This window comes from Ailuropoda melanoleuca, chromosome 16 (genome assembly GCF_002007445.2).
Source record: "Ailuropoda melanoleuca isolate Jingjing chromosome 16, ASM200744v2, whole genome shotgun sequence".
NCBI lineage: Eukaryota > Metazoa > Chordata > Mammalia > Carnivora > Ursidae > Ailuropoda > Ailuropoda melanoleuca.
This window is the reverse complement of record NC_048233.1, coordinates 42,226,333-42,241,979: the sequence shown is the minus strand read 5'-3', so window position 1 is coordinate 42,241,979 and position 15,647 is coordinate 42,226,333. Positions and strand designations below refer to the sequence as shown.

Genomic DNA, 15,647 nt, shown 5'->3' with positions numbered 1-15,647 from the left:
TTGGCCCTCCCAGCCCAATCCATTTCTAGAAGATTCTCTCTCCCGTGGCTGCTGGTCCCACTCAGCCCTCTCCTTGGCTCTCAGTTACGACGTGCAGCCCCCGCTCTTGCTCTGTGCTGCCCAGCTGTTCTTTTTCCCGAATTGAGGGCCAGTGTGTCCCAGTCTCCTATGTTTACTGACTCCCACGTCCAGACTGCTTGGGTCCTGACATGTGTGCCACTGTCCCCCACTCTTTGATCTGCGGACTCAATTCACAACCAGCCTCGTGAACCCACAGCTGTGTGTCACACCTAGTAGCTTGGCCATAAAGTCTCATGTGCCTCAGCAGGGGCCTGTGACACTGGAGAGATGGGGACTTGGTCTCCAGACCTCCTGCTCTGGAAGGGAGGGTTGACAGAATCTCACAGAGGGGCTCCACTTGGGTCTCAGCTGTGAATAGAGCTCTGACACCGACCTCAGGTGTCGGCACTGGACAGCACCTACGCCCCCCCCCCGCCCCGCCCGCCCCGGCCTGAGCCTCTATGTCCCTGGCAGGCTGGCATCCTGGAGGGTGGTGCCTAGGGCCCTGCAGCACAGTGGCCAGCAGGCAACTTGCCCCTTCCACCCAGGCTGGGGCTGGATGGAAGCGCCTTTCACCCACCCACCCACCCCCCACTGACCCAATCTTTTCCAGCTTCCTTTTCCTAAAACACCCACTTCTTATTTCTTGTATTTCTTTCTGAATGTCCAAACTTTTAATTTTTCCTCTCACCTCCTACCTTGCCTGTGGTCACCCAGGCCCCTTAGTGCTTAGGTCCTGCCTGGATTCTTCTCCCCTTCTCCTGTCCCTTTCCCAACTTCCTTCCCCAGGACCTTGCAAGCTCAGCTATGATGTGGACACAGGGAAGAGGGATGACCACTCTCCCCACACCCGAGGCAGGTGCCCCCCCCCCGGCCCAGCCCACCGCTCCTGACGGGGGTGGGGATGGGCTTCCCCCACTGGACAGGGCTGCGCCGTGCTCCCGTGGGAGATAGAGAGCATGTCATTACTGATGACTGGCTTAATTACAGCCCACTGCACAGCCCGGCTTGTTTGCTTTGGAAATAGGCGAAGGAAGAGGCGGATCAAGCACCCAACTTCACAGTCACGATCAAAAGATTAAGGCATTTCATTTCCCCCAGCCTCTCCATTGTCTTTAAAAAAAAAAAAAGAATCAGGCAATAAGGGGGGTCAGGAAATACTTTCCAAACTTCTTCCCGAAGGGACTGGGGTGGAGGGGTCTCATGTAAGGGGTGGACGAGGTAGTCCAGGAATGGGGGCCTGGTGGCATTTTGAAACAAGCGGATGGAAGAAAATGTGTCCTTCCCAGAGCAAGACTGCGCTTGTCTGCACATACCTTTGTGCATTTGCGCGAGAGGAAAGTTCCCCGGGATGACTAGGTAGGTGGGGGGTGGAGCTGTCGAGAGTTCAGAGAGCTTTTCTTTTTAAAAAGAGGGGATAAAAGAGCTATGAAGTACTTGATCCACACTAAAGGGCTGGGGTCTGTCCAGCCACAGAAGTCCTAGGGGCCAGAGGAGGCTTAGGGCTCAGGGAGAAAGAAAGCGACAGGAATGGAGGAGGTCAGTGAGACACGGCCCTGGGATGTGGTGAGGGCAAAAGGATCCTCAGGCTGTGGACATTGAGCACCAGGCTGTGGGTCCTTAAGTCTGAGCCCAGAGTAGACAGAAGTGGGAGCTGAGGGACCACCCTACACCCCCAGGGGCTCAGAGAGGAAGAGACCCAGGGGACTGGAAGACAGAGCTCAGCCAGCCCTGGAGAAGCAAGGGAGAGCTCCCAGGGAAGCCAGGACATGCCGATGACCCTCCCCTTGGGAAGAGGGGGACTCGCGGCCACAGGCTCCAACTCACTTAGAAAGCATGAGCCCATCCTTGAGATTCAGGCAAGCCGCCCCATGCTGCCTGGTGAGAGGGCAAGTGGGGCTGGAATCCATCTGTGCACCCAGGCGAGGGCCTGCACCTGCCCAGAAGAAGGGGTGCCTGGAAGTTTAAACTGCTCTGATGCTTTCCTCTTGCAGAAGGGAGGCTGAGTCATGCCCCGGCTGAGCGGGACTACCAAGGAGAGAAGGAGGGAGATGCTAGATGCTAGAGTGGACGCAGGGAAGGCCCTCAACTCAGAGAAGGGTGTTTGTGGAGAGATGCCGGGGAGTGCCTGTAGGAAGTTCTGGACACTAGCAGTGGTAAGAGAACTGCCTGCCAGCTTTCAGGGCATTAAACACCCCCTGTTAACTTTCAGTGACTAGAAGCTTACCACGCAATGTCTTCTATACTAATGTGGCCCCAAGAAATGGGGGTTTTGACCATGGTGATGGCCTGTCTGGGATTTCACTCCACACAGCAAGCATTTAATAAGTGAGCGTGGAATAGAATTTAAACTGATGTCATCCAGCTCCCTGTTCCCTTACTAATCTGGGGGAATTCATGCTGACACGTCCTGTCTGGGGTGCACTCCCTCATGTTCTGGACCCCTTCTCACTAACACAGAACTTTCTGTCTCATTCCCTCCACATCACCGGCCCCTCTGCCTCCAGTCCTGTGTCTAGGGCCCCAGGCTGCTGCAGCGGGCTGTGCCCCAACTCACAGGTGCGTGTCCCACCTGCTGTCGGACCTGATGCTCCAGGACACAGAGAGGTTCATGTCAGGGAGGGGAAGGGTGCCTGGAGGGGGTGTGTGAGCATGAGAGAAAAGCAGATGAACTCTATTGTTGGATCTAGCTAAATGTGAATGAGGATGGAAAAACAGCCTCCTTTCAAACCGGTTCAGACAGGTCGAGAGTATTAGGTTTCTGCTCACTTTCAAAGGGAAATCAGAGAATTCAGTTTCAAGTCCTTCCCATTTCTAAGGTGCTGTAGTTTGTCTCCAAGTCTTGTGGCCCCAAAGTTACCTCAAGGATCCTCCAAGTGTCTTCTCTCTATGAATGACCTTTATCAGCAGAATGCTGCCTCCCTGGACTGTGTTGAGGGGTAGTCAAAAGGCCAATGGACCAGAGAAAAATGGCCTTTGGTATCCATTCAAACCAAGCACACATGACTTTGGTTATGTCCCTTTGGGATTACTGAAGGCCCTGCTTTCGATTTACCACCAGCGTGGTGTGCCCTGCAGAGCGAGCCTCTTACTCTCCAGGAGCACCCTTAGCCAAGATGGTAGGAGACTGTGGTGCTCACAGGCTCAGCAACCTTGGGGCTCCCTGGGGTTCCTGTCTCCCTGACATGATCTCATGCAACACAGGGCCTGTTCGTTAACCTGAAGCGTGAAGTTTCTTCTCCTCTTCACCCTCGCATGATTCCATGCTGTCCGCAGGGGGCAGGTGTCTCAGTCCACTCCACCATCTTTCTCTCAGGCCCCTGTGCAGCCTCGCCCGCCTCCCGCTTCCTGACCCCACTCAGAAAGTCCCGTATGCTTTATTCTGATTTTTTTCAAATCAGAATTCCAGGAACTGCTCGTCTGAGTCGTTCACGATCCAGTGCAAGCGCGTGGAGTGGAAACTACAACAAGAACAACAACAAAACAACTTTCACACGCTTATATTTTGTCTCCACTCCGATTTCAGCTTCTTAGGGGAGAAGGAGAGTGATTTAGATGTTTCTCTCTCGCTGTCCAGCATAGAGCAGTGCACACAGTAGGTGCTCAATTTTATAGCTATTGAATGACTGATCTCTTCAGGCCTTGGGACACCCATTAGTCCAAGGAGCCCAAAGACTGGGGTGTGGAGTGCGGTGACTGATTCGAAGGTAGACAACACAGTGAAAGCTGGGACTGCTGGAGATCTCATGGGGTAGGCGGAGACAATCCCCTGCAGTTACGTCCCCTAGCATCGCCAGGAGGGGCGCCTACGTGTGGCCGCCATGATGACACTTGGCAGGAAATGCCCCTCTGCCTTCTCTTCTTCTTCTGTGTCCCAGTCACCACCACGACACCATCATCGCCACCATCATCATCAGCTTCACTGCTCCCCTTACTGCCCAGCCCCCAGCACAGAAAGCCCTGCCCCTTCACTCTAGCTGTCGTCCCATCACATAACGTGCTGGTTAGGACCATGACCTTGAGACTGGACACCCTCGAATTCCAGTCCCAGCTCGGATGAACTGGCTGAGCGAACTCGGGCAAGTTCTTTAACATATCTAAGCCTCCGGTTCTTCACCTGTCAAGTTCAGTTAGTAGCATCAGGGTTAAAATAGAAATCCTTGTAATCCTCAGCACAACGCCGGGCACATGCGATGTGAACAATGGATGCGAACCCTTTTTCTATTACTGTCACGATCACTACGGTGGGTACTGTCACTGCCACCATCACTGCTACTACAAGTAGCACATCGGTCCCCACTGCCCGGGAGCGGCTGCTCTGAAGGAGCCCCTGCCATGAGCGCTGGTGGGGGTACAAGCCTGGCCTTCTGGACGTTCCTAATACCCCAATCAAAATTAGCCTGTTTTCCCCAGCATACTTTCAAATCCTTCGTTCACAATGCCCTTCTGTCAGTCTGAAGCATGGGCCCCAGATTCAGTTCTTTACGTAGAATCCTCTCATTGGTCCTCAGCCTCCTTGGGGCTGGGGCCATATGTTGGTCAAGGGACTTAACACCGTTTGCTGACATGCACACACCAGCACTTGCAATCGGGCTTAGAAAACCACAAGAAACCATTTAAATTATGCTCTCCCATGCCTTGGGACTGGGCCCTGCCAGGAAGTTGGGGAGACAGGGTTCCTAGAGAGGGAGCTCCCACTGCTGCTTTCTGGGATGAGAAGAGAACACCGTGTGTAGAGAAGACCCTCTGAGGAGCATTCCAGGCTCCATCCTGCTGGCCAGCTCACCATCTCCACCCTTTCCCCCAGCAGCAGGAGCACTGGTCTACCACTCTCTGGCTGATCCAAATGGGCCGAGGCGCTCAGTTTACTTACAGAAAGTGGTCAGAGTCCTGCACTAGGGTAGCTACCAGATGCCAGTTTTTGAAGTAATTTGGTAACATTTCACCCTGCCAGGACTACTGGAGCTAATAAAGGGCTGCTGTTTCCTGTTCCCAACTTGAGTGGCTTACTGAAGTGATCTGGAAACTGGCAGAACAGCCCACCCTGAACCCCTGAGTGAAACTCAGGGACTCCTGTCGCTTGGTCCCTGGGCATGGAATGTTTCCCCAGGGAGCACAAAGGCTGGGGAGACATTCTCCCCAAGGAGAGAAGAACGAATGTCTGAGTTCCTGGGACGGGGCAGACAACCTTGTTTGGGAGCAAAAACGTGGCTGCTGGAGCTGCCAGCTGCCTGAAAAGCTTCTTCCTGTTGACAAGGCAACATCAAGGTCACCACCACCCAGGCCTCGCCCCCGGAAAGCCCCAGACAATACCCCTGCTGAGGGCCATGCAGTCTCTGTGGGGTCATTTGCACTATCTTCTTGGTGTCCATTCCACTGCTGGACAGCTTGGGTCCTAAGGGAGCCAAAGAGTGACCCTGGAAATTCTGTCTTGGATCTAGATCTTTGAAGACACCCCTCATGTTCTTTCCGAGTGTTCTCTTCTCTGGCCTGAACACTTCAGCTGTTCAACAAGACCAGATACTAGCAGATGGATTCTCTTGGGAGAAAACTGGGTTTTCGGATGAGCCCTTTCTGGATCAAGTCAGACATTTCCCCCGCTCCTTGCCAATAGATAAGCAAGAAGGAGGCAGTCCTGGAAAAAGAAAGCTAGGAGATCTCAGAAGGGGATAAGTCAGGTCCCTAATTAAAAGCACAGATAAATGCCCGATTAGACCACTCCAGGCTGCCAGGGCAGCATATTCTGAGGGCTATCAGAAACGCTTTGTTGCTGCAAAGGTCTTGGAGATCCCTGTTCTACAGATTACCTGTGGCTCCTGGCCCTTCAGCACAAGGAAAGGAGATAGCAAAGAGACGCCCTTTTCCGGTGTCCTGGGCTCGACAGGATAAAAGGAGGCAGCACTCTGGGTGCTCATCAGAACGCTGTCTATCCATCGGTGATCGCTTTCTTCCATCGCCATCAACTCCGTCTTTCCCAGCATGAGTCGGCAACTGAACATCAAGTCTGGTGGTGACAAGGGTGGCTTCAGTGGGCGCTCGGCAGTAGTGCTGAGGAAGGCCGTGGGCAGTGCGGCTTCTTACCGCGCGGCTGGCAAAGGACCTGGGGCTGGCTTCGGCAGTCGGAGCCTCTACAGTCTCGGAGGGAATCGGTGTATTTCCCTCAAGATGGCTGGTGGTGGTGTTCGGACTGGAGGTTACGGCTTTGGGCCTGGTTCTGGGTATGGAGGGGGGCGGGCCACAGGCTTTGCTGGCAGCATGTTCGGCAGTGTGGCCTCGGGGCCTGTGTGCCCATCCATGTGCCCACCCCGGGGCATTTACCGGGTCACCGTCAACAAGAGCCTCCTGGCCCCCCTCAACGTGGAGCTGGACCCTGAGATCCAGAGGGTGCGTGCTCAGGAGCGGGAGCAGATCAAGGCTCTGAATGACAAGTTTGCCTCCTTCATCGATAAGGTGGGTCTCATGGGAGGAGGCTGAGACAGTTCAGTGAGCAATTCCCGGCCGCCTGGGCGTGGACAGCGCACTGCGGATGGAAAGTGGCTGCTGGGCGTCAGGAAGGGCTCCCCCATCATAACATCCTGTAAGCTGGGTAGCACAAGGGAATAAATGAATATGTTTTTTCCTTGGGGGATTTTGCACAGAAGGGTGGAAAATTGAGTAAAGGGTAGCCCCACCTTGAGACAGAAGTGCTGGGTTCCTGGAGGACAGCTGGATGAACATCCAGCTCCTTAAAGAAGATGAAGAGCTGGTGGAATCAACCCCATCGGGAGGGGAGGGCTCACGGTGCAGAAGAAACTCTTGGCTGAGCCATCGTGAGGAGCATATCCTGGGTGCTGAGTCAGGCAATGGAAGAAAGCTAAGGCATTTCCTTCTTGCATGAGTTTTCAGGGATTGCTTTTGTCTAGAAAGCTTTGGGATGAGCGCTTGTAAAGGGTCTGGTTTGCATGGAATTCCATGAGTGGAGAGTCAGCACCTGAGCCTAATGACTTTAGAAAAATCTGTGTGACCTGAGAGTCAATAGTCTATGTCCACGGACACGATCACCTTCATTGCGGTCCCAGGTGCGGTTCCTGGAGCAGCAGAACCAGGTGCTGGAGACCAAGTGGGAGCTGTTGCAGCAGCTGGATCTGAACAACTGCAGGAAGAACCTGGAGCCCATCCTCGAGGGCTACATCAGCAACCTGCGGAAGCAGCTGGAGACGCTGTCCGGGGACAGGGTGCGGCTGGACTCGGAGCTGAGGAGCGTGCGGGACCTGGTGGAGGACTACAAGAGGAGGTGAGCGGGCTCCACCGAGGTCATGGGTCATGTTCCCTGAGGCTCCTGGGCAAACCCAATCTCTGTGCCACTTTTTAGGAGGGGAGAGAGCAAGCACCAGGGCCAGGGGCTCATTCCCCTCCCTTGGTTGTGGGCGAACAGCCTGCCTGGTTTGATGAGAACATCCTACCTGGTTGACAAGAAGGAGTTCCATGCTCATTGATCCAGTGACTGGTTCAGTGGCCAGTTTGGGGAACCTAATAGGCACTTGGCTCTTTTCCTAGGATCCGGCAAGCAGAGTATAAATGAGGTAACTCAGAGGCATAGTCCTGCCACCCGCAGCCTGTACAGTGCTCACCTCTGGGAGATTCTGCAGGGACTCTGCCTCCTGAGCACTTGGCCAGCCAGTGGGAACAGAAGGTTACTTGGCCCAGGGGACTGAGGCCCCTGCTATCTTCTCTTGTCACCCACAGGTACGAGGTGGAGATTAATCGGCGCACAGCAGCTGAGAACGATTTTGTAGTGCTCAAGAAGGTAAGGGAGTGAAGAGCCTACACTCTCCTTTGCATCCCCATCCTAACCAGCTCTGCTCAGGACTCCAGCCCAGGCCTCCTGGGGAGGGGCTGATCAGAGTGGGGATGGAGTCACTGTTCTGGCCTCCAGCGAGCTTAAGAGGATACACAAAGGACAGAGACAGGAAAGAATTCTGGTCTGTGAAAAGGGAAACTCTGGTCCAGCTTGGTCCTCCTGTGTGACTTGGGGAAACTCATTCTACCTCTCTGGGTTTTGTTTTCTCCAGTGTAATAGAGCAACATTCCCCTTTCTCTATTTTCAAAGAGTTATTGAGGATGAGAAAAAGCAAGACTGAGTAATTTTATTCATCCATATGCTCCCCTTTGCAGGCAAATATAGGAAATCAGATGGCTCTGGGAGCAGGGACAGGGCAAGCTCATGAGATGAGGGTTGTATTGACCGAATATTCTGGATCTCTTGGCAGGATGCAGATGCAGCTTACACAGTGAAGGTGGAGCTCCAGGCCAAAGTGGATTCTCTGGACAAAGACATCGAGTTCCTCAAGTGTTTGTATGATGCGGTGAGGACCCTCCTGCCTCCCCCCACCCCGTCTTTCCAGCTGGGGCCTCACTTGGCTCTTCCGGGAAGATGCCAATAAGAGGGGTAGAGGATAAACAGAATGAAGGATGTTTTGGTAGAAAGGTACAAAACTCCTCATTGGGAGACCATGGAAGTGTAGGATCTTGGTCACCAGAGGCCATATACACAAGAGACAATCCCACCTGGGCTATGATAATGATCTTGCGCTCAGGCAAAAAACAAAAAACAAACAAACAAACAAAAAACCAAACTCCATGAGGTCCTACTCAAGCACAGGTTCTTGACTCTGTGAATTACAGAAAATGTCTCCCACTTCCCACTGCCCAGGAGGGGTGCATCCTGCTGCTGTGAGACTTCTCCCTTGGCTCCAACATTCAGACCTGGAGCAGGCACTTCTTTCCACCACTTCAGCCCAGAAGATGAATAGGCAACAATGGGAGGCTAGGGGACCCTAATCTGTTCTCACCTCTCAACTCAGGAGGTGGCCCAGATTCAGACTCATGCCAGTGAAACCTCTGTCATCCTATCCATGGACAACAACCGGGACCTGGACCTGGACAGCATCATTGCCAAGGTCCGAGCTCAGTATGAGGAGATTGCCCTGAAGAGCAAGGCCGAGGCTGAGGCGCTGTACCAGACCAAGGTGGGCACCAGGGGGATCTCTGTCCTCCATCAGCCTCTCCTTTCCTCGGAAGAGACACCTCCACCAGTGAATGTAAGAGCTACCTCTGTAGATGTGCTGAATGAAAGAATGGTTATAACCAATGCTTTAGCGATCTTCTATTCAAAAACAATTCTCGGTGGAGACTGTTATCAAAGATAAATGGATGGGCATATTCAATGGAGAGGGACAGGCAATCCTCTGATGGAGGAAAGAAGAGAGGCATTTCTGCTGTAGGACAAATGTGTTTCCAGGGATTAGGGCATGTCATCATGGGGCAGGAGAGAGAGTAACAAATATGGCGGAGAGTAGCTATGGGAGACCCAGGGTGGGGCAGGGAGTGAAGGGGAAGCCAGGAGCTCCTTTCTGGTCAGTGTGGGGAGACTTCCCAGAGCAGGAGGTAGAAGTCTAGGTGGCTTCTGGGTCATGGGAGTTATGCCTGGAGAAGACCCTTTACTTGTGTGCTCTCCAGGGCTTCACGCCTGTCCTGCTCTGGCGCTCCTTCTCACGTTTGTTAAATCCCACCAACAGCAAAGATCATAGGTTCCTCATCCCTGTCCATGGGTACATTGGCCCCTCTACTCTGGAGGCCTGGGCATGGGAAGAGGGGAGATATGAGCTACAAGCCCTGAGCCAACAGTCCCACCACCTGAAGGGTACACAGCTTCCTGGCCCTCTACTTGTCACTGAGAAAGGGCTGTAGGAGAATGTACGTCCTGTGAGGGCAGGGACCTCACCTATCCTGTTCATGCTGCATCCGTAGCACCTAGGACAGAATATGGCCTTCAGCAGAGGCCTCTATGAAGAGGTGCTTAAGGAATGGAGAGCTCTTCCTACACTTCAGAAGTGCTTAATAAATGTGCCCTGCACCTTTCTTTCATCCAGCTCAGGAAAGACCGCAGGCAGGGCAGTGAGAAAGGATGGGTCCAGCACACACTTTCTGCTTGGAGAATTGGGTGGACTTCTTGGTCGGAACCACCACCATGCAGCTGGAAGCATGCCCAGGCCCCAGCTCCATCATGTTCTGTTCTGGAGCCACCTCCCCTGGCTGGCCCCAGCAGTGGAATTGTTTGCTCAGGACCCTTCCCTTCCTTTGAATCGGGGTTGGGGGTGCAGTCCTGTCTCATAACCAACTTTCTATCTCTGGAAAACCAGATCCAAGAGCTGCAGCTGGCAGCGGGCCGGCACGGTGATGACCTCAAACACACCAAGAACGAGATGTCAGAACTGAACCGGCTCATCCAGAGGATCCGGTGTGAGATTGTGAATGTAAAGAAGCAGGTGGGCAGCAACCTCACAAAGAATGTCAAGGTCTTTGTGAAGTTCAACTTCACCTTCTGTGATGGAGAGACTGGAGCTCACCCTTTAGTAAAAAGCATATCTCCCAATTTGGGTTTGGGAGCCCCTCAGGCATCCACTGTCCCTCTTTCCCACCTGACCCATGGTCAGAGCTGGCACTCTGCTCAGACCTGGGAAGTGCTTTGAGCTTACCTTACCCAACTTCCAGTCTGCAGATAAAGAAGATGGGCAGATAAGGAGAGGAGAAGTGTCTTGCCCAATGTCCCCAGATGGTTATCAACAGAGTCAGGATAGAAATCAGGTTTCCTCCCTCTTTCCCCCTCTTTCTCAGACCTTTTCTGTGTGCAACAAACCTGCTTTACATCCCCTTCAGGTGTGCCCTCTGATGACAGGTCCCATGCCTCCTCCTCCCACTGGACACGCAACACACATGGGAGGGGGGTGCTTGGGGAATGCGTCCTGGGCCCCTCCGTGGCCACATTAAGTTCCTGCCCTTGGGGTGGGGCATAATCCTGGTGACCAAGGGAGGACAGCAGCAGATGAAGCCCTCCTGGGTGTTCCTGCCCTGTACCACGGTACCATGTCCACTTCAGCTAGGGGATCCTGTCTTCCCTGAAAGCAGCACAACTTAAACACCATGTCAGCAGGGAGACGATATTAAGGGGTTGGGAAATCCTTCCTGTGTCCTCCCCAAAGAATCAGGTTAACTCTACTAGTGATAGAACACCAGTGTGAAAGATCAGTGTCTACTCTCCTCCCTGTGTCCCTAAAACCTCCACGCCAGACAATGTGGGCAGCACGGCGACAGCTTTCCTCTCCATCAGTACGAGCATCCCAGTGCTGCTAGATGTTTGTCAGAGCCCAGTTTCTGAGGCTGAGGTATGATTTTGAGCCTCTAACCTCCAGCTCTAAGGGAAGCCTCCCTCACCCAATTCAAGCTGGCACGGGGAGCATTTAGCCAGACCCTCCCTGCAGAGTGCTGGTGTGTTCCAGAAACACTCACTCTTGGTGCCAACAGGTCAAGGGTCCCCACTGGGAGCTGTCCTGAAGATACGAATCTGACTAGAGTGGTGCCTTGACGTGCTGCCTGATCCCTAGAGGTGTCCTGACTGGGCTCTCAGCATGATTCTCTTGGACCTGGTATCTTTTCGACCCAGAGCCGTTGGTGGCCTCCAACCGCAGGGACTAGACAACTTTGCAAACATCACAAGTTTCTTCCTGTGTTCATGAAATGCAACTACTCCCATAGCTTCTCACAGAATATCCATCTGCAACAGAATATAGAGGAGGCCCGGCTCCAGCCGCTGCCCCTGCAGCTTTCCTCGCTGTCCCCTTGGGCCTCATCTGGGAAGTGAGGGGGTTGTGCTACCCGACCTAGAAGATCTAAAAGCTATTTTGTGTTCTGATGATCTCCCGTTCTTTGGCTTTTAGTGCGCCAACCTGGAGACGGCCATTGCCGATGCCGAGCAGCGGGGCGACTGTGCCCTGAAGGACGCCCGGGCCAAGCTGGACGAGCTGGAGGCCGCCCTGCTCCAGGCCAAGGAGGAGCTGGCCCGGCTGCTGTGCGAGTACCAGGAGCTCCTGAGCCTGAAGCTGGCCCTGGACATGGAGATCGCCACCTACCGCGAGCTGCTGGAGGGCGAGGAGTGCAGGTGGGGGGTAGAGGGGAATGCTGGGGAGAAGGGGCTGTAGGTGGCTCCCTGCTGGGCTGGGGACATCTGGGAAGTGGAAGATGAAAGACAGGAGCGCAAGCACAACATGAGCACATGGTTTGACTGCGGAGCTCGGCGGCAGCTCCCTGCGAGGGGAGCTCAGACATGAAGCAGGCCGCGCAGGTGGTGGGATCGGACAGACCAGCTTTCCTCACTGGCTTTGGCATGCACAAGCTGCGGTCCTGGCTGATCATTAGCATCTCTGCATCTCTATTTCCTCACCTGTAAAATGGGACTATAATCTCCATCTCACAGAGTGTTTTAAGGATGAATGAAAATTATATACATGGTAAAGCAGGTGCCCATCCAGGTGTAGCTGAGCACAGACACTTCACTGAGGTCTTATCCTCCTCTAACTTTCTGTCTTATAGGATGTCTGGTGAGAATCCATCCTCCGTGAGCATCTGTAAGTATCCCTGAGAGATGGGTCGGGTGGGGATTCTGGCTGGATGGGAAAGCTGGGGACCCCAGGATAGGGCGATGCCCCCTTCACTCATGGTCTCCCCCAATCTGGGAGTTTCTGTTACTGTCTTTTGAGACTTCTCTGGCTTCAAAGGAAGCCTATTTCCCTTTGTCCAATGGAAACAGTGGCTTAAGTCATGCCCACCTCATTTCCTCCCTGTCTCTCCCCGGGGCATTGTCATCGAGAGAGAGAGGGTTGAGAATGTGCATTTGGGGGCCAAATGGTCCAGGAATCTCCAGGAGGGCAGAGACCACGTCTGTGTCGTGTGGTCCTCACCTCACTCAGAGCCTGGCACCTCGCAGGCTGCTCATTCGTCTTGGTGGTGTTTCCTGGCTGCTGAGGGTTGTTGGGGACAAGGTGGAATGGCTCCTTTTCTGACTGACCCCTGCTGCCCTTCTTCTCTGTTCTTGACCCTTCCCCCTCAGCCGTCATCAGCAGCGGTGGAAGCAGCTACTACCACCCCAACTCTTCCGCCAGCGCTGACCCTGGGGCCAGCAGCGTGGCGGGCAGCTCTGGCAGCGCTCAGGCCGGGCAGACCAGGGCCAAAGGGGCATGCGCGAGAGACCTCAAGGACTCCCAAGACCTCAAGGGCAAGAGCGCCTCTGCCAGCACCCCAGCCAGGAAAGCCACCCGATGAGCCCCAAGGACCCACTCCCCCCAGCACCTGGGAGAAGAGATGTCCTTGCCGCCACCCACCCTGGAGATGCCTGCTGTCCCCCATCCTCCCCCGCTGAGTCCTGGGACTGTCCGTAGTGCACTCAGCCACCGGTGCCTTGGCTCACCTCACTGTCCAGCTCTGACTCGCACCATCACCTCTCTGTCTCCTCAGGTCCCGTGTGGACTCTGTGACTTCTTGTTTTCCCTGCTGCCTTCAGCTGGCAGGAGGCTTTGGGACACAGGCTATAATTACCTTCTTGGCCTTGGGAAGCTATGGTCCTCCCCAGAGGGATAGGAGAGGAGGGAGAGAGAGAGGGAGGGGAGGAGGAATAGTCTTGTTCTGCACTTAGGCTGAGTCAGCAGCTGTCTGGGAAGTCCCCCTCCCCGCCCCAATCCCAGCTTCAGGGGTGAGGATGGGTGGTGAACAGTCAGCCAGGCTTTGCCTGTCCCCTCCGAAAGTTCTTTGTGGAATGACCCCCTTATTCGGAAGAAAAAGTGTATGTGTTCAGACCATCAGCTGTTCCCATCGTCACAAAGCCAAATGGCAGAGAACTGGGGTTTCCGGCCACCTTGTGTCACCCACCCACTCCTCGATCACTGGTAAGAGCTATGGCCCTATGCTAAGCAGCGGCTACGTGCCAGGCTCCCTGCATGTGTTGCCTCTCCTGTCATTGGCACGAGGTGGGTGCAACTGGCATCCTCAGGACGGTCCTCTGGGAGGCTGTAGTACCTGTCTCTGTCACCCACTAAGTGCCCGGGCCAGGAGTTGAGCCCAGGTCTGGCTGATTCCACGGTCTATATTCTTTCCATGGCATATCACTGCCTCTGTAACAAAGGGAATTTTTTCAAACACTCGATTCTTTCGGTGAAGGTAGTGTATGTTGCCTTTTTGTCAAGGGCTGTGGGTATGTGATTTATCTTTAGTCCTCTCACTACGGTCCTATCCTGCCGTGCTTGTGATTCTCAATTTCTGTTGCTATGAGCTGTGTTCAGTGAGGGGAGCTTGACCTGTCTCTGGTGGTACCGCCCAGCCCAGAAGTCATGGCTCTTGATGGAAACATTCCTAAGAATGGCAACACCCAGTCCCTCCTTTGCTTGAGTTAAAGACTTTGGATCTCTGCTGTATATTCAATAAACTGCCCTTGGGTAACATCGGTGTGTCAGTCTTGTCACTGTGTCAATCTCACCAAATTGCCCACCCCCTAATGATAATGGACCACGCCCCACACACGTGCCCAAGCCTTTAGGGAGTGTGGAGGCAGATCAGAGCAGGCAGCTCCAGAGATGATCTCAAGGCTGATGGGAGAGATGTACGTACGTACAGGCAAAGCCTGTCCTGGTACAAATCAGGGAAGGGAAGCCCCGTGCAGCTTGCTGAGAAGGGACCAGAATGCAGAAGCTAAACAAGGAAGGCCTCCTGGAGGAGGTGGAAAGTTGAATCAAATAACTAGAAAGATGGGCACATAGATTCCTGGAGAGAGAACTTAAATCACACTGTTACAGTAGGTTTGGGGACAGGCTGTGCGTGCTGCTTTTGGTGAGGGTTGGGAGCTCTTAGATTTTCTGAAGTGGGTAGTGGGGCTGGGTGGGGTTCCGATAGCTTTGGCCTGCAAAATTCAGCCCTCTGATGGGCTTTCTGATCCAGCTAGTAGCATGGGTATCCTGAGCTGTTTGCGCCTCCAGCCCTCAGGGTCACGGGGGGCAGGCCTTCCGAGGGCGGGGCCTCTCGCCCCAAGCTGCCACCTCTGTTGGCCTCATTGTGCCTTTCATGTATTACGGAGGTCCTCTTCTGTGTGTGCCAAGATGCAATAAACCTTGGGAAACACAAGAGCCCAAGAGTCTGGTGGGCTTTCTGCCCAAATGCCTCCCTCTGATGTCATTGTTGTGGTCACTGTCGGTACTGGGAATAGTGCCCTGGGAGTTATGGGGGTTCTTGTTCTGGCTCAGCCACTAACCTGTCACCTGTTACACTCAGACCAACTGATGTGAGCTATGGACCTTTTCCCCCTGTTCAGAGGTTTGCAACCCCCCAAAGCCCATCCATGGACTCCTTGGGTCATGAACCCCAGGACCAGAAAACCTTAAGGCCCTTCTCAGCACTGATGCTCTGCCTTTCCCCAAAGACCAAATTCCCAGTGACCCAGTAAGAGGGCCTGTGGGGAGGGGAGGGGTGGATGGGATCCACAACCTGAAACAGCCTGTAGAGGAACCATGAGCCATCTGTGGGGTTGCCTCCTCCAGGATCATGGTGCTGGTATGCCTCTGACCATTGGGTTATGAGGCTTGGGTCTATGCCCAGGCTTGGGTGCACAGCAAAATACTCAGAGGCTAGGTAGATGTGATTTTGGGGACTGAGGCAACATGTCCTGTGCTGGGGTATTGAGGAGGGCAGAGGGAGGGGCAGCCCCTCTGGTTGCAGTTTATCTGCCT

General features: G+C 54.0%; 1 protein-coding gene across 1 annotated transcript; it reads left to right on the top strand.

The window, feature by feature from the left end:
• Positions 1-5,437: 5,437 nt before the first annotated feature.
• On the top strand, positions 5,438-14,352 carry KRT74 (keratin 74). The gene is made up of 9 exons (XM_011229902.3): positions 5,438-6,510; positions 7,119-7,333; positions 7,786-7,846; positions 8,310-8,405; positions 8,904-9,068; positions 10,242-10,367; positions 11,817-12,037; positions 12,469-12,503; positions 12,986-14,352. Exons 1-9 carry the CDS (start codon positions 6,040-6,042, stop codon positions 13,195-13,197), a joined length of 1,602 nt encoding a protein of 533 aa, XP_011228204.2. The 5' UTR covers positions 5,438-6,039; the 3' UTR covers positions 13,198-14,352.
• Positions 14,353-15,647: the final 1,295 nt, after the last annotated feature.